This window comes from Vanessa atalanta, chromosome 24 (assembly GCF_905147765.1).
Source record: "Vanessa atalanta chromosome 24, ilVanAtal1.2, whole genome shotgun sequence".
Classification (NCBI taxonomy): Eukaryota; Metazoa; Arthropoda; class Insecta; order Lepidoptera; family Nymphalidae; genus Vanessa; species Vanessa atalanta.
The window spans coordinates 2,511,210-2,537,801 of NC_061894.1; the positions used below are offsets into that span (position 1 = coordinate 2,511,210).

The window sequence follows — 26,592 nt, forward strand, 5'->3', positions numbered from 1 at the left end:
AGTCTTACGTTATATAAGACAATATTTGCTATTTCAATCATTGTTAGATTTTTTTTAAGTAGAAGAAGTTATATAGGAAAAACATTGACTTAAATATATATATATGTTACTGTAAAAGCTCGAACTACGGTAAATCTGAAGATTTTAAAATAAAACCTAAGATTTACCGATTATGAATGGTAAATGTCCATAAAACTTTGGGATTCGAACTTTTGCCATCATTCACTTGGTAAATCTTAGAATTTACATGTTAGGCTAGGTTAAGTTGGAATGGTAAAAGTCCGAAAAAGTCGTCCCTTTATAAGAAATATTTACATTTACCAACTCATGATATCCGTTGTACTGCTCCCTCTATATAAATCTAGTAAAGAGTGAGCGAAATGAAGAAAAATAAATAATTAAAAATTATTAAATTTGGTTAACAGCGCAGCACAGTTAAAAATGTCCTAATTTATTAGAATAAAAATAAATCGCTGCTTTCAACAACCGTCTGTTTCTCTTGCTTTCTCGCATTCCACTAAATGAGTTGTGGTGAATTGACCGTAACTTAGTGCGTAAAGTCTCAGTACCGGACAGCGCGTCTAATAGTGTACATTTAAGTCAATGAGGAAAAATGACATTCTTGGTGGTAGGGCTTTGTGCAAACCCGTCTAGGTAGGTACGGTGTACACTCGCATAACATCTTAGGCAAAAGGAACATAACATCTTAGTTCCTAATGTTGGTGGCGTATTGGCGAAGTAAGGGATGGTTAATATTTCTGACAGCGCCAATGTCTATGGGTAGTAATGACCACATAACCTACCTATTACATAAAAAAAAAAAAACAAATTCCTCTAAAAATAATTCCAAAATACTAGTCTTAAAAAATGTAATCAATTATACTATCTTATTATCGAATTGTGAATTTCCATTTTGATTATTAGATATACATATAAATGTTTATTTACAAAAAAAAAATCTTTGTCGACGATATTTCGGATTCCGTACAATTAAATTGAAATTGTATTCTTATGGCGGCACTTCGATATGAGTGAATTGTCAGTTCATACGTTATAGAATATTATTTAAAAAGATAGAAAATTTGATAAGTAACTATGAGACGAAATACTTTCATTATACCATGGACAATTATTATATTTATTAACTAATTGGGCATATTCCAAAGATGTCAAATAATCTTGAAAAGCGCGAATTTTTCTATCGATGTATAAGTCACAGATTTGATGACCCTTTGAGTTACTCGTTCCCATTTGTAGATTTACACTTTGGACGAGATCACGATCTTCTAAAAACAATTCACCTTAACTGGAGAGTAAAATAAAAATATTATTAATTCCATGAATTTGCTTTTCAATTGTCTGTTTTGAATGGCATTGTTTCTTAAGCTATCTGTAACAGAAATAATAAAATTCAACATGGTCAAAATTACTCGATACAACTAGTAACTACATGATTTTAAATTAACATGGTTATTTTTATTACTATAAGCAATTGAAACGGGATATTTACCATGTTTTTTATTTTTATTTGGTGGAGCTCCACTAAATTAAAATAAAAAAACATGGTAAATATCCCGTTTCAATTGCTTATAGTAACTACAAGTTACTATATACATAGTATTTTATATAATCATAATCTTTATTATAAAGGTAGAATACGACGGACTCATCATGAGATATCCGTTAACTTTAGGTCCGATTTCGTAATGTAGACGCGACTATATATATATATATAATTTCCATTACGCGTCAACTTGAAACCCTTGAAACTTTTTTATCGAGTTTGCTGTTTCTTTTTATTATTTTTGATCGAATGAATTATATCAATAATCAGATAAATTGTATAATGATTTGCAACTTCGTTCTGATCAATTCAAAAAGATTAAATATTATATTTTGATTTTAATCATGTTTTTTCCTACTACTTGAAAACTTGTAACATTCACTTATACTTATTAAAAGTAATTCATCATAAACTTTTATCTTCTCGCTTGATGAAGTAGATATATACATATATATGTATATAATATATATATATATATATATATATATAATATAATATATATGTATATATATATAATGTATATAATATACATACGTATACAGATATCTGTATACGTATGTATTATCGTAGTCTATAATTTAATTGAATATTGTAAGGAATTTATATAAAAAGATTGTCTGCCGAAATGGTAAGTATATGTGTTAATATATAGACAAATTAATATTTCATGTTATAGAAATGTATGTCAAATGTATTTTATTTATTAATGTAGCAATCTTTTCTCCTTTTATGTATCTGGTAGAAATTGCTTTCAGCGATTAGAATGAGTATTTGTGATGTTTTTTTTTTTGAGTATGTATACTGTATAACAGTTTTTTTCTTTTATATTTCTCAGCAGCGTTTACTAGATAAGCTTCCTGTTACGGCTTGGGCAAATGCATTCGATTCTAGTCGAAGCCATTTCTATCGTTGTTTTTTCGTATGTCTTTGGTCACGTTAAATTCTTATGTTGGTACTATCTATACATATTAATATTTTTTTATAAAAATACTCCAGGCTAATCGATCTTTTATTCTGCAAACTATAAAAAAACATGTAAATATTTAAATGAATGTGCCTGTATTGATGTAGAAGATTTGGACTAGATAACATAACATACTTTAATGCGGTTTAGTAGATAGATATTTGGCAGAATTTTAACCGACGTATGTTGTTTTCCTCACGATGATTTCCTTTGCTGCTGAGTAATTAAGTGATCCTTGACCAGGTTTGAGTCCGCAATAAATTGTTCAAGCTACTGAGCCATCCCAGCCACTTTTTACAATACCAGAGTCGAATTTGAGAGAACCGTTTCTATTAAGTATATTCAAGCAACATGTACCTATGTGTTGCAAGGGCTTTAATTTGTTTTCGTCGATAAATATATTATCTACTATTTAAATACTATGCATTTTGAAATTAGAATGTTATTTCTTTTTATTATACGTTCAACAAATTATAATATCGTTGACCATGTTTTTTCCGTTATAAAATTTAGTAAATAAATGTATTTTATAAGTAGTTGAAATTAAACTTTCGAACTAATTTGTTTGTTTTATTTAATTGTTATCAGTTGAATATAAATATACACAAAGTAACCTTTATGAAGGTTTTATATTTAAATGAGTCAAGGGCACCACTATGTAGGAACAAATAAAATGTATTTGTAGTTAAATCGTTGAGATAAAGGATAGTTGATCGTGACGGTCTTACGTACTAATGATGAGCGAGTTTTGTGAACGTACTTTGTCATGTTAAATAAGAATATATACATGGTGATTTTAAAAGGAAAAATCAATTAATGTCTATAATTTAATATATTGCAGGGTTATTGATACTATAGTTAATTATATAATATATATAATTTTTAAATTATACCTTATTAAATTGTAACGGCTAAATGAAGCAACAAAAAAAAATAATAATATAAGTCTACAGTATACATATACAAGTCATAAACAGGGATTTACTCGAGCGTCGAGGGAACCTATTGGGTTTTGAAATGATAATCTGATACGACGTAAGTTAAACGAGGTGCTGAACTCACGGCTCATACACGGTTTTCCTAATCACTGTCAAAATTCTACCTTACTTTTTTTTAGAATCTTATTGAGATAAAGAAGTCAATTAGTAATTAGTCATATCAAACTTAACTCAGAACCGTATGATCTGTAAATAGTTTAGTGCAACAAACACGCAGACCAAGTGATTTTTTTACATTACAAACTTTGTTAAAGGAGTCCGTGTCACGTTAGGTCTTGTAGAAATTGTCAATTTATGGTTTCAAATTAATTATGATTATGCCTAGTCCTTAATAAATTTGCATTTATTCACGAAATAAGCTACAATGATCACTATAAAAGTTGACTTATTGACAAGGGAGATGAATGCACTCATAATTTAATCTAAACGACGAATTCTCAGTAAAATAAAATACACGTTCGTTTTAAATTACCCTGAATTCCAAGCAAATTAATTATTGAACTTAATTACTGTCAACATTAGTGTATTTGACGTTTCAGCCTTAGACGAACAATTGCTATGAGATTATTATTTAAATAGTAGAATGCAATTTGCATACTGTACTGCAGAGAGTGTATAAAGACGCCCTTCGCCCGCACGTTATTTTTTTTAATTTGTTATCTGGAATGCAGGGACAGACTTTTTGTCATTATTTTGCGATACATTATGTTTTCAATAATCATTTCTAAGAACGGATTCACATCAATCCAGTTCACAAAAATAGGGACATTCGATTTTATATCACAGTGTCACGCATGTGTCTAATTTCAATGTAATTATGCTAAATGTGTATCCAATAACTCGCATTGGGGCAGCGTCATGGAATTAGTTCCAAATCTTCTCCTCAATGGGAGAATAGACTCAGTAGTGAGACGTTTACAGGCAGTTACTCTAATTTTTTTTATCGTTACCTGTGCGTCATCCTTTAAAAAATGATCATGTAAGATGGTTCGCGACTGTGATTCAAGCAATGATGAATGATTCAATAAATAGGTTTTGAATTTATTAACAATTAAAATATTTCATTGTCGTCGTATACTAAAATGAAATAAATTTTATTTAACAATCCATTTTTCTGACTCTATTTTACTTGTATAGATAAAAATAAAAAAAAATATATTTACAGATCACACCGATATATCAAACTGACATACATAAATTACATCATACATGACGATGGATAACACAGTAAAAATAGTAGCAAAGAGAAAAACAAAAGAGGTTCATGGTCGTTGGCTGGCCTCTTTTGACATCCTACACTATACGTAATATCAACACGATCAAACTTTTAATACAGTTCTTTCTTGCGAATTGAAAATTTAAACAAGAAAACAGTTTTACGTAGCTACATTTTAAATGTATATTTTTTTGGAGTCAAACTTAAAACTTCGAACGGAATAAAGATGTGCATTGTAAGAATTTGTCGATAAGCTTTATTGATGCCTATTTCCTACAATTATTATAATGAATTCATTCTAAATTCCATGTAAACAGAGTAAAATATAACTATCGAATGTCGTGTTTTACGGCTTATGTCTAGAGTCCTTGCTGATGTGTGTTTATGGATTTATGGTCGTTTTTTATGTTGTTTGTTAAAAATGATATTCATAAAATAATAAGTGATTGTTTTTTTCTTTTTTTCATTTTCAGGCGTCTAGGGCCATTGAACGTTGTGCGTAGTCTTCGTAAAAGTTTATTCACTAATAAATGAACGTACATTTATTACAGAACTTACATATCGACAATTTATCTTAATTTTTACTTTAATACAATTACTAATAGAAGTAAGCCCGATTCAGGGAAAAAAATCATATAATCAAATAGATTTTAAGTTAATATCACATCGCTGTAACCAGTAATTGGTTTTAAGTTTTTAATAAGTGTGTGTGCGTCTACTTTATCTTTTCCATTGTATCTCATTTTTAATACATCTTTAAATACAGGAATATTTCCACAAGTTTGGAAGGAGGCGAGAATTGTACCTGTGTTTAAAAGCAATGATCCCGCTTCCGTCGAAAATTATCGTCCGATATCAATCTTGTCAGCTGTGGCAAAGGTCTTCGAAAGTCTTGTACATTATGATTTAGCAGATTATCTTAAATCCCATATAAATAGTAATCAGCACGGATTCGTATCAGGAAGATCTACTAATACCAACCTTGTCACCTTTGTTACAGAAACAGTTAGAGCTGTAGATGAGGGTGAACAAATTGATGCAATTTATACAGATTTTTCGAAGGCTTTTGATACGGTTAATCACTCTATATTATTGGAGAGATTGAGATCGTTCGGTATAACTGACACCTTACTAAAGTGGTGCACCTCTTATATTAATGCACGCCCATCTACAGTAGCTATTGATGGATATCAGTCAGTTCCATACATTGCACATTCAGGAGTACCACAGGGATCAAATCTAGGTCCAATATTTTTTAATATATTTATAAACGAGTTACCCTTAATATTTAAACACGTTAGAGCCTACTTGTATGCTGATGATTTAAAAATAACAAAGACTATTCAAACGCACAATGACGTGACAATAGTACAGGAAGATATTAATCGCCTTGAAAACTGGTGCAAATTACATAAAATGAAATTAAACATCAAGAAGTGCTACCATATTCAGTTTACACGAAAAAGAAATACTATAGAAAGTGCGTACAATATATCTGGTATTACTATAAACAAGGTGCAAACTATTCGAGATTTAGGAGTTATTTTGGACTCGAAGCTTCAATTTAATACTCACGTCGAACACATTACAACATCCGCATTCAAGTCTTTGGGATTCATTTTGAGAAATTCTAAGGAGCTACATAGGTCAAATACAATCATAACTCTTTACAACTCCTTGGTTAGAAGTAAACTGGAATATTGTTCTGTTGTCTGGAGCCCTCAATATAAAATTCATATTAATACAATCGAGAGAGTGCAAAAGAAGTTTTTAAAATTTTTATATTATAGATTTAATAGTTTGCGGAGCGAACAGTACCAGGACCAACTTAATAACTACCACTTACTGTCCTTGAATTGTCGAAGAAAACTTTTAGATCTAACGTTTCTTCACAAATTATTAAATAATAAAATTGATTGCCCACAAATCCTCTCTATGATTGGTTTTAACGTGCCTTTCAGAATACCTAGATACAAGTCACCGTTATTTGTAACAACTAAACAAAAAACCAACCTAGGAAAAAATTCACCAATAAACAGACTAGCTAGGACGTATAACGAGTTATCGACTGGTATCAATGAACTAGACATCTTGCATGATAGTATCTACTCCTTTAAAAATACAATTTTTATTTTTTACATAAATTTAGAAAAATCCTGTATTTTGTAAACATGTTTTTTTTTTTTTTACGCAATTGAATATCTGTTATTTTTATTAATGTAACACTGTTAGTCGATGATTACCTATAACAAATTGCATGCTGTAATTACCTGTAAGTAAAAGAACAATTGAAATGTATTATTAAAAATTACTGCTGTACACGAAATATTGTATCTTTTGTTGGTAGTTCTAAATAAATAAATAAATAAATAATACGCAGTGCCCGTTGAGACAAAGAATTTCATTTTTAATCTTTGTTCATTTTTATAAATCTTCAAAGAATACACAAATTATTGGTCAAACTTAGAATTATGATTACTACTAGACAAGGAAGCCATTAAAAACTACTATGTAATATAAAAACATAGTACTTTTAATAATTTTCTCAGATGTTTATTGTGTATTTTTACTATTTTACCGTGTACTAAAACGTAATCAATAGATATATAAATGTTTTCAAGGTCACCAAATAGCTTTATCATGACTATAATATAATAGGCATTAATATCAAAAGACAATCTTAAATACTTGTATCCACTGGTACTAGTATAATGAATTTTGAAATGTAAACAAATCAGAGACTTTTTCATTGAGACGGAGAGACCATACAACAGAGTACTTTTTTATGATATAGGTTGGCGGACGTCCAAAAAAACCACGTGATGGTAAGTGGTCACCACCGCCCATAGACTATCACAAGCACAATAAATATTAACCATACCTTATTACCAATGCGCCACTGACCATGGGAACTAAGATATTTCTTGTTTCTATAGTTACACTGGCTCACTTAACCTTTAAATATGAACACAAAATATTAGCATTACTGTTTGACATTTTTATTATTGTTTGGTAGAATCAGATCAGTGGGTGGTACCTATCCAGATGGGCCTAAACAGAGCCCTACCACCAAGTTAATCGTGCATCTAAAGGTAAAGGAAAAATAAGCTGCACCTTCATTTTGCTTTGACCTAATGTCATCAATGTCCTTTATCGTATAAGGCTCATAATGCTCTGATTTAAATTTCTAGAATCAAAACATATTTATGTTTTTATTGCTGTAATTGTTGCTACTAAAATATTTGTCAAGTAAATTACAATGTAATGAAATTAAAAGTAAAGTAAGTATGTTTACTACCTCAGCTTCAATAATACCGATTTTTTTTATTATTTTGTCAGGTGATCAAATACAATAAAGGTTGTAATTATAAAAATAATTTGTAATTTAAATTACTTTTATTTAATAAATGTATTTACTGTGTAAACTTTGAGCTCAATATGTGTTGTCTTTATCCAACAACCCGCGGGACATATATTATGTTCACCTTTCATCTTCGTATCCTGCTCGAAGGACCACCCTTTCTTTTAAATCGAATCATCAGGATCAGCGATTAAACGGGGTAATACTGCTAGAATTCTTGTCACATTTCCTTGGGACCTTATTAAAAATAAAAATGTACTTAAAAGAAAACACGAACAACTACTAATTTTTAAGACGTTTTTATTTATAATGGTTACATTTAGTCAAAACAATTGAAGTATGAGTAGATAAAGGTGATATGTAACATTTTGTAAAAAAATAATTTGATGTCTTACTGCATTGATTTATGACATAATTTTTTACAGGAAAATGAAACATAACAATATATAAAGATATTAATGCCTAAAACTTATCGCAAGTATGTCAACACTGAAATCGTGCCTGTTATCTATGCGAACCATTACAGCGATTTGTACTCAACTCTTTTATATCACCCGTTGTTGTGTTAATGATGCATTTATAATAATTTATTACGCTCCTCTCAACCTGTCAACGGTGGCGGGAAATGTGACGTTTTGATTTTTTAATTTACTTTTTACTTTTTTTTTTTTTACAAAAGGTTTATTTTTAAGCCTTCGTTTCACAATTACTTCGTGAATAAAGTATTTAATGAAAATATTAATCGTTGAAAAAATTACGATTTAAGTTGTGACGTGAATTTGAATAAACGAAAATTGTCTCAGGATATGTCTGAAGAAATTTAGGAAGAATAAAAACGGTATTTAAATTCCAGGGTGAGTATAATTATATATGTTCAGTATTAACTGTCTACAGAGGTGTGAAAGAGATCCTTTTATATTGTCATGTTAATAATTTACGTAGATAACATTTCATTCTTTATATATACATACCTATGTATAATACTTGTTGTCGATAATTATTATATTCAAAAGTGTCTCTGAAAATCAGCCAGTGTGTAATTGGCTCTGAAAATCGTAAGTATAATTTTTAATCTATAAATGAATCTGAGTACCCATATCATATTTGTCTTTGCGTAATTAATGTAATGTCTTTTTTTATTTAAGTAAGAATTAGGCTACGATGAAAATTATTAATTCGTTTTATGATTTATTGACATTATAATTATATTCTGCTTATTTTATATTTAAGTGATTGTAATAAATTTTATTGCAGACAGATTAAAATATTGAATATTCAAAATGTATGATAAAATAGTAGTATAACTATTTTGAATGAATTTGCTTTTGTGAAATCATAGTGCGCAATGCAAAAACGTTTTATAGCACAATTTATTGAATAATTTAAACGTTATACACCATTACTAATTTTATTAATAATGTTCATTTTTAGTAGAAGAGTAAATATTAATTTAAATATTATAAGCACGCTGTGTTCGTCATTTGAACGATACTCAACAGTATTAGAAAATTTCATGATATTGCAATTGTATTTTATAGTCTCACCTTAAATTTATATTAAAATATTTTTAAGAAAAGACACCAGACCAATAAATATTTACTTAATAATTTACTTGGTGGTAGGGTTTTGTGCAAGCCCGTCTGGGTAGGTACCACCCACTCATCAGATATTCTACCGCCAAATAACAGTACACTGTATTGTTGTGTTCCGGTTAGAAGGGTGAGTTAGCCAGTGTAATCACAGGCACAAGGGACATAACTTTAGTTCCCAAGGTTGGTGGCGCATAGGTAATGTAAGGAATGGTTAATATTTCTTACAGCGCCTTTGTCTATGGGCGGTGGTGACCACTTACCATCAGGTGGCCCATATGCTCGTCCGCCAACCAATGTAATAAAAAAATATATATATATTCGGAAACGAAGTCAGCTGACATTTTTATTATGGTTAAATTCTCAGTCTTGAGTTGTAACGTTAATTTATCCATTTTCAATAACGAAGACGGAAAAATATTTCTGTGATTTGCCGACACTTTATCGGTCTCCTTATTTCATATACCATTTAAAATCCTCTACAGTCTTAGTATTTTAATACCCTTTGAAATTGAATTTATTAAGTTATTTCAGGCTTTACACATTTTATTCACGATCACGAAAAATATTAATGATTTTATGAGAAAATGTGATTCTCATAGCATCGGTACAAGGAACAAACATAAACATGTTACTCCTGTTACTCGACTGCATAGAGTCAGAAACTCTTGTGGGGCAATGTATACGGTTTAACAACAGGATCCGAAAAAAGACCGGCTGAGTTTCTTTCGCCGGCTCAGGTCAGGGTGTGTCCTTTTCTCAATTTAAGTTTGAGTTGAGTTTAGTATTGAGGTATTCCGGATATGGTGAGTGACCGGGAGTAACAATAGGCACAAGGGACATAACATCTTAGATTCCAAGGTTGCTGGTTCGCCGACGATTGAAGGAGTGGTTAATATTTCTTACAGTGCCAATGCCAAAAAATAAAAAATGAAGTGCTGATTTTTTTTTTTTAAATTATTTATAATATAAATGATAAGACCGGAAATCACAGCTCATTAAAAAATCAACAATAGTTTTTTACTAATTTTCAGATAAAACTATCAGATTGGTACGAGTAATTTATATATCTATATTAATTGAGTCGATACAATATAAGTATTAAAAGATATGAGATAATATTATCAAACGGTATCAATAATTCACAGAATAAATACTCATTGATCAATAACTGTTACCGGCGATAAATTTGTAATCGAAAAAAATTTATTAAACTCAAATAATTTATTATTAAGATCAATAGCCAACTGCTAGTGTAACTAAGAGCCGAGATGGCCCAGTGGTTAGAGCACGTGCATGTTAACCGATGATTTCGGATTCAAGCCCAGGCGGTGCATGGTGCCTCCATTGAATTTTCATGTGCTTTTATAATTCATCAATTTGTGTTTATAATTCATCTCGTGAAAGAGAACATCGTGAGGAAACCAGCTTGTGTCTAATTACAACGAAATTCTGCCACATGTGTATTCATCCCGCATTGGAGCAGCGTGGTGGAATATGCTCCAAACCTTCTCCTCAAAGGGAGAGGAGGCCTTAGCCCAGACGCATTGACTGTAAGGGTTAATCAATATTTCTTTCAATGTCTAAGAGCGATGATAACCATAAACCATAAACCTCACTTGATAGTATGGCTGCCTATTTGAAATAAAGGAAACCACTTATCGAGATGGACATGTAATGGCATGAGTGACATATTCAAAGAAGAGTCTTAAGTATATTCGTGTCTAGGTGTCTGTACGGTAAGTGGAAAGAAGAAGAAGTAAGAAAGAATAAAATGAGATTGAGAGAAAGGTAGAAAGGAAAACATAACACGAAGACCTCGATTATATTGAATGCAAGAATTTAAAATTATTATCTAAAACTGAGCCGAGATGGCCCAGTGGTTAGAACGCGTGCATCTTAACCGATGATTTCGGGTTCAAACCCAGGCAGGCACCACTGAAATTTCATGTGCTTAATTTGTGTTTATAATTCATCTCGTGCTTGGCGGTGAAGGAAAACATCGTGAGGAAACCTGCATGTGTCTAATTTCAACGAAATTCTGCCACATGTGTATTCCGCCAACCCGCATTAGAGCAGCGTGGTGGAATATGCTCCAAACCTTCTCCTCAAAGGGAGAGGAGGCCTTTATCCCAGCAGTGGGACATTTACGGGCTGCTAATGCTATTGCTAAAAATCTAAAACTAAATAAAAATATATTTCTAGTATGTGAAAATTAAGATTACAAGTTATAAAATAATTTATTTATAAATGTTTCAAAATATTTCGGTTGTTGTCCTATTTTTTTATCTATTTACTTTTAAATAAGGCACTAAAGGTTATACAAATGAAGCTTAGTGTTGCCTCGTAGTTAGAACACATGAATCATAACAAATATGACGGGTTCAATAACAGAGAATCAAATGCTTAATTATTGTTTATAATTCATTTCGTGTATAGGTCACTCGTCAAAGGATAACATTGTGAAGATATGTTTTTTCATCGACCCGCATTGAAGGAGCGTGGTGAAACCGCAAACATCAAGTTCATACGTCAACAAAGAGACATTTCCTCTTTCGATATGTTTTACAAATTGTATGAAATTTGGGGGTTATTTTTGATCAAAATTTATCGTGGGAACCACAGATAAGTAACATAAGTAAAAATGTTTTCTGCTGTAGGATCGCCCCAGCTTGCTTGCACAAAGCCTCCTATTACCAATTCTCGATGCTATGTTGACTTAAAAGGAAAGCAACTAAACAAGCTTGAGCGTCTTCAAAATCTATGCATTTGTTTTATATTTGGTCTTCGTAAATATGATCACATCTCCGATTTTCGCAAAAAGCTCAAGTGGCTCCCAATTCGCTATCGCAGGAATACTCATATTATCCATCAACATTACTCAATACTTTTCATCCTTCAACTCCGCTTTATTTAAAGGAGCGTTTTAATTTTTTATGTTCCACTCATGGCCGAACTCTTCGTTCTGAAGATAATTTACTTTTAGCAATTCCTTCTCATTCGACTTCATTCTATACAAATTTACTGTACAGGCTGTTCGTCGATGGAGCTCTCTTCCTATTGAAGTTAGACGTGCACGATCACTTGTTTCATTTAAAACCACCTTGATACAATACCATCTTGCACTTTAATGCTGTTTGATTCTGTGTAAAGGATTTAATTTAATGTTATATATGATTTATATCTAATTAGACACATATGTGTATGTATGTTAGATATCAAGTACTGTACTGTACGGTATACTACTTTATTTAAAAATATTATTACTTCACTGTAATTTATTTATATATTATGTTTGTATCTGCTTTGTACACTCCTACCTCTTTTTATCTCTGTTTCTTTCCTCTACTTTAAGGTTGTATGGAAGAGATCGCTGTTTTAGCGATAAGGCCGCGTCTTGCGCATCTTTTCTTAAACGTGACTAAACTATGTGTTTACTGGTGTAAAATAAAGAGTTTTATTTTTTTATTTTTATTATTATTATTTTATATAATTTTCAGATGTGTTTAGCCGCAATAGTCTCAGCATTGCTGATCGGATATGCGGCTGCGAGAGACGCTAACTGCGACTTCTCGACAAATGTAAGTTTGTTTTATATGAAACTTAATACAATATTATAAGTGAAAGAACCGTTAGAAGAAAATATTAGTAACCTATATAAAATAGAGAGTTTTACCTAAAAATAAAACTTACCTATTATTTTTCATCAATATCCGGAATCCATCTTGAATCAAGCACCGATCTTTCTGCCTTAAATCAGCCTTTCCTACTTCCTCTCCGTTAATGGCGAGCCTGTATATCTTGGTAATCATCATGTAAATAATATCGAATTCCTTTCATTCACTTACCACCATTTTATTGTCTCTTGAACAGACAGGAGAATATTTACTTGACAGTTAAGATCATTCTGTGGCAGCTGTCGAGTGAAAAATTGCAGTACTCGACAGTGAAGCTGACCTCATCACGAATGTTGCAAAAAGTTCAATGTCATTAGCGTTTGATACTGTTTGAGGGACCCCTTGCATTTTAGAAGCTGCCGTCGTCGTCACATTTTGTCGAGGAAAACGAGGCATGATATCGATATCAGCACTTATTTGCTGTAATTGAATAACCAAATAAAAAATAATTTTTTGAAGTGCATTGCGTAGCGTTAGACACTTCAGCATCGACGAGGACTTAGCGTTATTTATTTTTTTTACATTGTCGCAAAACCCAATGCATTGCGTTGGTATCACCACTGATTTACTGTAATTCATTGACTAGTCTTGTAGTTGTATGACTATTATCGTTTACGCTATATATTTTCTTGCAATTAGTATTTGGACTGGCTTGCTATGAGAAAATCTGGATGAACTATGCACCTGATACTGTCACAGCAGTTTTGTAACCCGGTTGGTTATGAAGCAAACGTTTTTTGGTTCTGACGATGTGCCGAATGGTAGGCAAGTCATCTGAAAAAGCTGATACTAATGAAAATTGTGATAAGAAATGAACATTAGGAATCTGTAATGGTGCTAGCGACAGATACATGAATGTAGGTTTGAGTTAAGACCAGTTTTGTCATCCATTCTAGACCTAAAATAGTGGTAGCCCAGAAACTGAATAGAAGAAATGATTTAGTCTACGAATCTGTTCAGTTGTTTCAATTAAATATTAGTCTAGTTAGAAAGAGTCGTCTATATTTGACATCAAAAAGAAGGTAGAAATGAAAGTGGGACTCCGTTTTGTCTTTTCGATTACAGAGTTTTCAATATTTTGTATTATTTTACACATTGACTGAAGTTTTCGTTCAATATTTTTACATAAATTTGAAATTAGGAATAAGTATTAACAGTTTTAGAATGAATGGAATGCGTGTATCATTCAATAATTTGCATATTTGTCTTAGTGGATCCATATTGTTCCAAACTATCAATATTTAGACAACTCCCGTAAATTATACAAAAAACATTCCTGAGACTTATTATTAAAACAATTGTGTAATCGTTATTTTTGTTTAATACTATAGTTGACATGTCTATTTCAGTTATGATAGGACAGTCGAGGAGGACGTTTTTCTCTCTCGTCATAGGGTTTTGTCCAAAAATATCTAATGTCTGGTTTCAGAGAATCAAGAAATCTTTCAAATGAGACAGGCACTAATCTTACAGATATAACAGTATAATCAGTTTTTCTATAAACTAAAAATTTTACGTAGTATCTTTAATTCCACAAAACCGAGGGCTGTTAAAAATTAATAAATCATCACAATCAAATTCTTGTACATTTATGATTAGATTTCGAATATATAGTATATTTGACAGTACTTTTCAGATTATTGGTTACTTTTTTTTATGTTGCTTTCTTTTGGTCAGCGTAAACTTAGATCATTTCATCGGACTTATGGGTTAAGTTTTCGTTAGTAACTTTTATATTATTACTGTTATTTATGATAAGGTTTATCAAATAAGGAACCTGTTGGGATAAAAAATTCGAAATGTGCATTGCTCACGGTTACTGAATTCTTTCTCGATCTACGTCTTTTTTACGGGATGACATCACTGACAATATATGTATGTACAATTCTTTTCGCTGTCTGAACTCTTTATAGAACACAACTATGTTTTGGTTTGTATAATCTTCGACGGCTATTATTTCATTTTCATATTTTCATTTTCCATTTTAACGGAGAGGCTTTTCACAGCTTAAATACTTAATTTAATATAGTAAAGTATATTATATATAAATTTTAAATAGCTGACTTATGACGGCGTGAAAAAACGACGATATTGTGACAATGACATCAGGTGATAACAAACACATCACTCAAGATGATTCCGGATATTGATACAAAACAAATAATAGAGAGTTTTACCTAAAAATAAAACTTACCTAGTATTTTTTCATCAATATCCGGAATCCCGGTAAGGTCTACCTGGTGCATCACGAGTGCCATAAACAAAATGTCACCCAGTGCGTAACCTAGTAACAAGTTTAAAGTCTGGACTGATCCTTATTAAAACATTGCCTAACTGTGGTTCAGGACTAAAATAGAAGGTAGTCACCCTTTAAACCTACGCTCGGGTAGGTTTTAAGGGTGACTACACTTGCCAATCATTTTATTGATAATTTTATTTTCTTGTTTTATTTTATCTTTTGACATAGTGGAGTTACTCTTAAGTGTTTTTAATTGTATTACTTCTTATATTTCGTATGGGGCTTATAACTTTAATAAAGATATTATTAGGCTTTTTCGTAAGCGAAATTTCCGTATGCGCGGTGTATTGTCAAACATTGACGAACACTTTATGTTTTTTATATAGATTTGTCTATTTTTTAGGTCGCAGTTGGGACCACGTATTATGTATACAGTCCAAACTACCCGCAATTCTATCGCCCAGGCATTCAGTGCAGGTGGCAGGCTCGGTGCCCGGCCGGGTACAATTGTAGGCTGGATTGTAATGACGTTAATATACCACAGGTAATGTAACATATTCATATGTATTAGTGATATAACAATTTAAAATTGAATATAATATATTTAGTCGTGGTGGTCTTTCCATAGTACTGTACCGATAACATCAATACTTTGTGTGGTATTGGGTAAAATGAGCGTAAATCTCCTTGTGGTACGATGAAGGACTTCTATTAAAAATTTACTCTTAAAAAATATTACAATGTATTTTTGTTTAAATAAACGTTATTAAATTTTTACGAGTAGTTTCACAAGCAGTACATGAATACATTAATCTTTCAGACTCCATCATGTTCCATGGACCGTCTCCTCATATCGAAGTCTGGAGACCCTCAATTAACGAATGCTGAGTATTATTGTGGACGCGGAACAGTTAGTGCGGTGTCCACTGGTCAAAGGATTAGCGTAGGTAAGGCTTCTACACAATGTGCTTCCTACATACTTACTTACTCACTATTCTATTTTAAGGTCGTGTAAAAGTATTGAGCAAAAATAAGAACTGTCCGTTTTTCAAGTCAAATTTCATTGGCCATGTTGGCGGAAATGAAACATCATGTAAATATTTGAAACATTGATAGTCGTATTTAAAAAGGCACAGGTTCGATCCTGACTGATCCTGATTTCCTTGGGTTATTATTATTTCCTAGCACAAATCTTAATTGAAGAGGTTAATACGACTATTAGTAATAATTCCTTACAATTGGAATGGTAAATATTCTTAAAAATATACACATAAAATAGTTGTAATGGTAGATAAACTTGTTTCAAGAATAGCTGTGGATTGGTTTTATGATAGGTCGCTCGACAACGGATGCGAAGATTCGGCGTAGCATCGGTTACACCAAGATTACTGTTTAGTAATCTTTATATAACCTATGCTACGTCGAATTGTTTACTCACCATCGATCATGCGGGTAAGCTCACGCTTACCACACCGGTCATCCTAATATTTCTCGGGAAAACGTCGACCAGCAGCATTAGCAAACTGAAATTGAATCTCTGAAATTGAAATCTAGTATATTGTAGTATCAAATTCAATCCTAAAAAGATACAAGTTTGCGCGTTAACCGTTAAACAGTCACCATTTCGTATTTATACATTTTGAGAACATAACTCTTGCTGCCACAGCTACTATCGGAATATTTTTGCGCCGATGTTTGGAGCCTCGTTCAGTTCCGCCCTCGATTGTTTAGTAAAGCTATAAAGTCATTTGCATTTATAAAGCAATACGAGACAAGCAAGACGAGACGGTATCTCATATCGACCCTTCGCCTTAAAAAGACAACGCATATTCGGCCTTGCATGGCGCTTCTCACACCTCTGGGCAGGAACACCGAAATTAGGTGATAGGTATGAAGATAGGTGAGGCTAACCCTTACAAACCGGAACAAAACTATTCTGAACATTGATAGTATCAACTATTGGACGGACTCGTCTTCGAGAGTGAGAAGACCTATATGTGTAACTAAACGAGACGGTGAACATATTGATGATACGTGTATTAATTCAGCATACAGCAAAGTTCGAGTAAAAGCATCTATTTGACTATGAGAAGAAGCTTGTTTTCGATGGTAGTCGTTCCGCTCTTTTCACTGCGTTCTCTCGTTTGTTTGAAGTTTACCAAATGGGCTGCCAAATAAACTACTAGACACTAATGTTGCGCTCTTTCCAATGCGCTCTCTCGTTTGTTTGAGTTTTTCCAGTTGTAATAAACTACTGTAAGGTATATTTCGTGAATCGTAAATAAATGCGCCAAATCATCTCGTTACAGCTGACTAAAGACCCATCTGAGCTACAATACGCAAAAACGCTTCGTTGTGAAGTTTACTTGAATAAACTTGATTTGATTTGATTTGAATATATCGCTGCGATTATTTACATGTTTACTATGTCCTCGTTCGATTTGACGGAGTAGTATTCAATATTAATGTGATTACCACTTCAATTTTTCGAGTTTTTAATTGTTCTTTAGGGTATTCACTTTTTTTTTTTAATTTTAACCACCGCTGTATTATTAGCTTTTAAAACAAAACAAAAAATATTCGAATCGAATATATATGTTTAAAGAAAAAGAAGATATACTTTTTGGCATTTACATTTTCTATTAAATTGTGTAATTCTTACAGCTCTCATAACCTCAACACGTACTACTGGAGGAAGGTTTATGTGCGAACTAAGAGCACAGCGTATCACAACTTGCTCTTGTGGATATCGAAGATTGGTAAGTAACATTCTAAAGCAATAACTCAGTCCTATTATTCACCAAACTGTAATGAGGAATAAAACTGTACTAAATTTCAAACGGCACGAGCATTACTCTTACAGATTTACGATTAAACTTGCGAAATTACGGTCATCATTTTTAAAGTGACTGACTGAATGGCTGACTGCGTCGTTGGTATAAGATAAGATGTAAGGCGGCATATCCCGAGGTTCTAGGTTTAAACATTAGGTCGAACCCATAAATAGTTTTTGGATATTTGCCAATATAGTATATAGTCTGGAAGTTAGAAGTGTGTAAACTCCTGTGTCTCGGAAATCTGGTCTTGCGTCTTTACCTTTACGCGTTGCGACGGATTTCAATACCACAGGATTATGAGAATAAAGATATAAAGAGTGCACCAATGCACACACTTGTGCACTGATTTATATAGATTGCTTTGGCTTACTGGCTAGTCAAGAATGGCGGCCGTGGCAGATTTTTTTAAGAGAGGACAATTTATTTCCGTTTTATTATCATGTAACTTATTAAATACTGGAATAGTTTCGTATGTAGACGGCAGATAATTAAATATGAGGTCACCAAGCTGACTGACATTCGGAAGATGATAAGAAATTATTAATAATGTGGGAAATATTGTAAATCGCAAATAATTAGCTGGAATTCCCAGATACATTTGGGTCAGGGATGTTTTATGGCCCCTATATAAATTGATTATTAACATTATAACTAAATATGCACATATTGCCTTTGACTTGACTGCCTACTTCTATTATGAAAATAGTGGATCTCAACCGAAGATCTGGATAGTCCAACCTGGACAGCTCCACTCTCCACACAGGTCTTTGTTTAAATGTTTATTGTTAATCAGGACACGACACAATTATAAAAAGTATAAAAATTAAAAAAAAAAGAAAAACAACAAAAATAGAAAACATATTAACTAATTATAACTACTAACTTAATCTATAAAAAAAAATCAACAACAAAACAAAACAATGACCGTTAACGTGTCTAAAGGTGTACCCTTCAGCTTCCAAGTTGGGTTCAAGAACCCAACGCTGATTTTCAATGATACCCTATGTGGTTGTGACGGGCTGTGACAATATAAAATAATATTCAATATAATAGTTAAGCATACAATAACAATATATAATTTTTAAATTTGGCGCTTACATGTGTACTATTAGTTACGTGACGTGTCGTGCGTATGTAGGATGGAGTTATGTCACTTGTAATTTCAACAATTCGTAATGGATCGAACCCAAATCTTTTATCCTTAACAGGAAACGAACATTTTGCCAAGTATTGCGATATTTATGTTGCGATGCAGATTTTTAACATTTCTTATAGGACAGAATCGTCGGTGGCGAAGAAGCGAGACCCAAAGAGTTTCCAATGATGGCTGGTATCGTGTATGCTGACCAAGGTGCGATTAAATGTGGAGCTGTTATCATCGACAAGAAGTACGTCCTCACTGCGGCTCATTGCGTGGTCAATGAGGCGATCTCGAATTTGGCGGTGATTGTTGGCGAAGTGGATACAAGTACTGGAAGTAAGTGATGAGCATTTTGTTTTGTCTTCATCCGTAACTTAATGACAATACTTTTATTTATAGTATATCGACATTGTCCATAATAATTATTTAAGTTTTGTATTAAATTCAGTATCCGTCATCCCTAATACATAAGTCAGTAAGTAAGTAATATAAATGTAATTATTTGATACATAATAACTTTACTTTGTTATAATTTTCGTATGGTATCATTTTTGTTTAAGGTTGTCGTTTGGGCTGTAATCGAGTTTAATTATGTTCCAAAATGGAATAGCCAGTTAGAATTTTATAATTGTTAGTAACTGTACAATATACCATCGAAACGGCGTGGGTTTATAATTAGCGATAGAAAATAGAAATATTAGTAATCCTTTGCCAATAGGTTAATACTTTTTTAATACTACTTTTAAGTTTGTAGAATTAGGTATTAGTCCCGTTTATAGATGCACGTCACATGACATTTCCGAGTAGTCAAGCATTACTTACGCGTACAATTATAACACTTGGTGTGTCCATACACGCACCCTCGGTAACTATCCGTTTTCTTTCTTCAGGTGAATCGGAGACGCAAGGCTTCAGAGTCGCCTCAGTAATAGTTCATCCTCAATACACAGCGTAAGTTATATCCATTCAAGTAACCTTTGTAATTCCAATGATATTCGGTTTCCGTCGAATCAATCCGTCATACACTAAATTTTCACATAGTTAGTGTGAATATTGTAATAATTTTCATTTTAAAATTATTTTGCCATCTATATAGATTTATTAATAACATAGAAAATGCTATTGTCATTATTTCCATACCTACATACCATATTTTTTGTATCATTAGATATTCCGCACATTTACTATTTATTTTCCCAGCAACATTAATCACTTTGATAGAATCAGGCTTATGGTCGTTTTATGAACACGAGAGAAAGGATAAGCTTATAACGTCAGGTTTCGACTCCGCAAAGTCAATTAGTCCTTCTTTCTGCAAAGTATTCGTTTCCATAAAAAAAATCCGCAGATATTTTTAACTTTGACGATTCATAAATTCAAATCGTTTGTTAAAAAATATTAGAAAATAAAGCATATTATTTAACTCAAGATTATATGGATGATGATGAAAACGAGCGAAAGTCAACAATAGCGTTGACTTTCAGGCGGGACATATTGTAAATAATTGTAATTATTTAAGCGTTGCTGCAAATGTTGCAAAAAGATTAAGTACAGATGAGATGAAAGAGATGGCCCAGTGGTTAGAACGCGTGCATCTTAACCGATGATTTCGGGTTCAAACCCAGGCAGGCACCACTGAAATTTCATGTGCTTAATTTGTGTTTATAATTCATCTCGTGCTCGGCGGTGAAGGAAAACATCGTGAGGAAACCTGCATGTGTCCAATTTCAACGAAATTCAGCCACATGTGTATTCCGCCAACCCGCATTGGAGCTGCGTGGTGGAATATGCTCCAAACCTTCTCCTCAAAGGGAGAGGAGGCCTTTATCCCAGCAGTGGGACATTTACGGGCTGCTAGTGTATGTAATGTACAGAGTTTCTTGCAGCTTGCTTGCAGGTAGAATCTACATTCCGAACGCTTACGTTTACTACGGTTCTGTAAAATGACGATGCAAAAGTGCTTGTAAAAAAATATACTTGAATAAAGTATATTTTTTATTTTGACAATATATATTTTTTCAGATCAAATTACGACTACGATATTGCGATTGTTAAAATCGACGGGGTGATGAGGTACACTGACTACGTCGCTCCAGTCTGTCTGCCATTTAAATACAGCAACGACGACTTCAACGGGGCTAAGGTTACCATGGCAGGTACGTACACGAGTTAAAAAACTTCTAGAAGTAAAGTTTTTTGTTATTACTGTAAAAATGCATTATCCGTTTTTCGAACATCAAGTAGGGGTATGATCAACTCGCCGGTACCCAGGACGATAATAAGAATATCCACTTAAAAAGTCAGCGGCACCGACTCCGTCTCTTCGGGGTCGTTATGGGATTGCTTTTGCATGCTACCCTGACGACATGTTCTAAGCCTTGGGCTATTTAGAAATTTAACAAAATTAAAATATTCTCCTTCGTATTTAATTTCTTAAATTTCTATGTAACCAAACAGGTTGGGGCACACTATTCGTTGGAGGCCAAACATCCAATGTGCTGAGGAAAGTGAATCTGGATGTCATCAGTCAGGCAACTTGTAGGCGAAGTTTCCCTGATCTAACACCACGTCAGATGTGCACGTATACCGCAGGGAAGGACGCTTGCCAGGTAATCAAATATTTTTCTGATATTCAGGAAATAAAGTTGCATACGTGTTGATGAAGAGCCAGGTTAATTGAGATGTTCGTATTGTACCTGTAGTTACATCATTATTTACAAAAGAAAACGGGTTAATGGGTGGTTATATATGGTATATGGGTATAGTTCTTTATGCTACAAAATTTTAATTTACATAATGAATACCATAAAACTATTGAAAATACATACTGATAGGCTTTTATCGTTATGTTTATTTATTTTGTTTTCATTGGGAGTACAATAAAATGTAAAGTTTTTCACACATTTTAGCTTTCTGCACTTATTCTTCGTAGTTTTTTCCTCACCTAAGTGAAGCAAAGTTGCATAGAAGCATAATTTTAACAACAAATATGTCATTAATTTCGCCATAAACATACATAGTACGGTAGCTACTTTTCGCCACAACTACTCTTAATCTAGTTTTGGACATCTTAGGCGTATTTCCCAAACATAACCTCGTTGTTTAGCAAATTACTTGTAAAAAAAGAGACTGTAGAGTATTTTATTCCTTGTTCGCTAGAATATATGCTTAACGTAACCTAAATATTTGTACCCAGGACGACTCAGGCGGCCCCGTGCTCTACACCGACCCTCAGAGCGGATTGATGTACAACGCGGGTATCATAAGCTACGGCAGATTCTGCGCCTCTCGAGATCCCGGCGTCAACACGCGCGTCACCTCGCTCCTTGCCTGGATCGTGGCTAATGCCCCTGCTGACTATTGCATGAAATAAATTGATTTTACCGAACTTATTGTTTAATTTATTCAAAGTTACTGGCCAATATTTATTAACATTTTGTACTTATGTTCTGAATAAAGTTATTCTTACTAATATTATAAATAAGAAAGAAACATCTTCACGCTTAAACCGCTGAGCCGATTTAAATGAAATTTAGTATGGGGATAGTTGCGTCCCCGGGAAGGACATAGCTTAGTTTTATCACGAAAATTATCCCTTATATAAGATATATAGGTATAATTAAGGGTAGGAAGTTTTTATGAGGAATCAATTATTTCTAACGTAAGAAATAAAATACTCATTAAAATTTAACTTTTCGTTAACTTAAATAATGTTTGTGCATTATTGACTATTTTAGTTCATTAGAAGATTATTTAATTTTGGAACGATGTTCTTTTACGCGGTTTACAATGAGTAAACTGGCAAAAATCGTCACGTAACGAAAAAGCATTATGTCCGTATTAAACTTACCAAACTTTGTGGTCTGGCCACATCAAAAAGAATAAAACTTATTTTATTTCATCATTTAATTTCATTAATTACAAAACAACAACTCATTAATAATACATACGTAATACGTATACGCAAAATTTAAGCTTGAGCTAGTCCCAATATTAAACTAAAACTATTTTCAGTATAAATTATATAATATATCAATTAACAAAACAATTTAACAATTATGCGATAACCGCGTTCTTCCCATATTGGAATTTTCGAATTTATTCTTCTGTGGTTCGCTGTGCTCTTAGACTGCATAAAAACCTTCCCCCTGTACTGTTTACTGACGTAATGAGACCTGTAATGATTAAACATTATTTAACAGAAAATACAAATAAAAATGTATTTAGTCGTCGACATTTTTATGAAAAAAATAAAACTAAAATATGACATACATGTATATTAATAAAGTATAACCTCGCTTTGCCTCCACTGATGACAAGAGGATCTGTTCATTTTTTGCCTAGAGGATTAGAATTGCGATTCAAACGGGGAAATGCTGCTAGCATTCTTGCCACCATTCCACGCGGTCAAGATTTATGCAGTAACTATTTTTATTTTTTTTGTATATAATCGAGGCCTCAATGTTAATAATTCCTATGTAAATAAAGTTTCCTACTAATACTTATGCTACTATTTTTAATTCATATTTGTATATATATTTAAGCACTTAATTTTATAAATTCTATAATATAGAGTGGAATTAAAGGCGCTTATACATAGGTATTTATAATAGCGTGTTGATTATTGTCCATTATATACGCACGATGTTGTAATTTATGGGCTAGGAAATCGACTTTTAGTTCCTGTTTTAGAACTAAACAAAACCGTATCTCACAACCGGGTAACAATGATTTGAAAAGACGAACATAAAGTTTTGTTCATTTAAATATAGCAATTGCGAACTATTGCAAGTTTACACCATTGTACACCTTAAAAAGGTTCATTTTTTAATTACTTTCTACGAGAAATAATCGCTTATTTACGAAACAATTTTAAGGAATACATCAATAATCCTTATCCAATTGAGTACCTTAAATGCATTGTGCATTTAATATGAATCAATATGGTCGTTTCTAGCATACAGTTTAAATGAATATTTTCGAAGATATTACAGATTTCAAATGAAGGTTTGTATTGTCTAATGACAAAAATGCTGTGAAAATTGGATATAAAGATATTCTTAGTATATTTAGTATCAGCATTGCAAGTCGCTAGTAAAAGATAAATGTCAAATCAATGATTAAAAACTTGCGACGTATCTCGCTTAAACGAATTGTTAATGGATTTTGAGACTTATTTCAAAATTTACTAAGATCTAAATTCACTGACCACTTTACTAAACACTGGTTTCACAATCGTTTTGTTTTGTTGTTTTTGTTGATTTCCATTTGAGCTTATTTTTTCATACGACACTTGTCATATATCAGGTGAATTATATTGATCGTCAGTTCAATTGAATCAATTTTTAGCGAAAAAAGTAGGATACGTGCTAAACGTACATAATGTAGAAGTCTTACCAACGCTAATCCTCTGACCAGTGGACACCGCGCTTACCACTTCGCGTCCACAGTAAGCCTGTGCCAATTGAGGGTCTTCAGAACTTGATATGAAGAGGCGGTCCACGGCACATGATGGACTCTGAAACAATAATGTATAAAATCTATATATGTTAAAACTGAAAATAATAAGATTTATTTAAAACCTTGAAAGCTATGATGCTACGTCACTTGGTAGTAGGGCTTCCATAAAGCCTTACCACAAAGTAACCAACCAACTTTTTTATATATATTTTTTATTCTTTTTATGACAATAACCCTGTGATACCTCTCCTCGTACCCAATGTCAGCAACACGAACTATTGATATTCGGGCTTACTATCGACTAGGAGTACCTACATATAATTACACTACTTATAAACTGCACAAAGCCCCACCACAACTGAATATATTTCATTTAATTTTAAAGTATATTATCATACTTATCAATATGTTACATTACCTGTGGTAGATCAACGTCACAATCCAGTCTACAATTGTATCCGGCCGGGCTCTGAGCCTGCCACCTGCACTGGATGCCTGGCTGATAGGATTGCGGGTAATTTGGACTGTATATACTATAGGTTATACCAACAGTGATCTGAAAAGTGTACAAATTAATATTTCGCATATCGCATTAGCAGCCTGTAAATTTTCCCACTGCTGGGCTAAAGGCCTCCTCTCCCTTTGAGGAGAAGGTTTGGAGCATAATCCACCACGCTGCTCCAATGCGGGTTGGCGGAATACACATGTGGCAGAATTTCTTTGGAATTAGACACATGCAGGTTTCCTCACGATGTTTTCCTTCACCGGCGAGCACGAGATGAATAATAAACACAAATTAAGCACATGAAAATTCAGTGGTGCCTGCCTGGGTTTGAACCCGAAATCATCGGTTAAGATGCACGCGTTCTAACCACTGGGTCATCTCGGCTCATTTATCAAATTAATATAAAGAACAATAAATTTACATCCTTAGTGAAGGTGCACGTGACGCAGAATTCACCGACAACTAAAAAAAATTTGAAGACTTTGAACCTGCTCGGACTGCTATATAAGCATAAAATAGTTATATATGCTCGGAGCTCGGATCTGGGTGTAGCGGCACTCCAGACGCACACAGCAGATAAATATCCCATTGCTGGGCTGAATCATTTTCTTTTAAAAAGGTTGAAGCTTATTCAACCACGCTTCCATGCAGGTCCAATACACATGTGGCAAAATTTCATCGGGCATCCAGTTTTTCTTTACCGCCGTGAACGAGATCAATTAAAAACAAATTAACCCGCGATACCACGATCATTCGAGTCTACTATCAACTGAGCTGTCGCGGCTCTAAGTTTAAATAAAAAAAAAATTGACACAAAATTAACATAAATCTCAAAAGATAATAATTATATATTAACCTATATTGCCAGCCAACTAACCAACATTTTATGAAATAAGTACTTACTTTTATTTATTTTTATAAAAATAAACAAAATCCAGTTATTATACACTTTTAAGAACTTCAATACAACTTTAAAACGATATAACATCTATATTTTAAATACATTTTTTAATTTTTTTCTAACCGTACTTTCATTAACAA

At 32.7% G+C, this 26,592-nt stretch overlaps 1 protein-coding gene across 2 annotated transcripts; it reads left to right on the forward strand.

The window, feature by feature from the left end:
• Positions 1-8,674: 8,674 nt before the first annotated feature.
• LOC125073504 (venom serine protease 34-like) lies at positions 8,675-22,974 on the forward strand. Of its 2 annotated transcripts, none has more exons than XM_047684364.1 (10): positions 8,675-8,957; positions 13,193-13,273; positions 16,012-16,152; positions 16,429-16,555; positions 18,273-18,367; positions 19,721-19,922; positions 20,477-20,537; positions 21,609-21,742; positions 22,044-22,195; positions 22,783-22,974. In XM_047684364.1, the coding sequence occupies exons 2-10, from the start codon at positions 13,193-13,195 to the stop codon at positions 22,957-22,959; spliced, it is 1,170 nt and encodes a 389-aa protein (XP_047540320.1). In that variant the 5' UTR covers positions 8,675-8,957; the 3' UTR covers positions 22,960-22,974. The 2 variants fall into 2 exon arrangements, with proteins under 2 accessions (XP_047540320.1, XP_047540319.1); XM_047684363.1 differs by lacking the exon at positions 8,675-8,957 and adding an exon at positions 9,103-9,158.
• Positions 22,975-26,592: the final 3,618 nt, after the last annotated feature.

Excerpts from the sequence above, each read along its gene's own strand:
- LOC125073504 (XM_047684364.1), top strand. The coding sequence starts at position 13,193 with ATGTGTTTAGCCGCAATAGTCTCAGCATTGCTGATCGGATATGCGGCT. Across the intron at positions 16,556-18,272 it reads TGGTCAAAGGATTAGCGTAG|CTCTCATAACCTCAACACGT; the intron begins GTAAGGCTTCTA and ends TAATTCTTACAG. Across the intron at positions 22,196-22,782 it reads CAGGGAAGGACGCTTGCCAG|GACGACTCAGGCGGCCCCGT; the intron begins GTAATCAAATAT and ends ATTTGTACCCAG.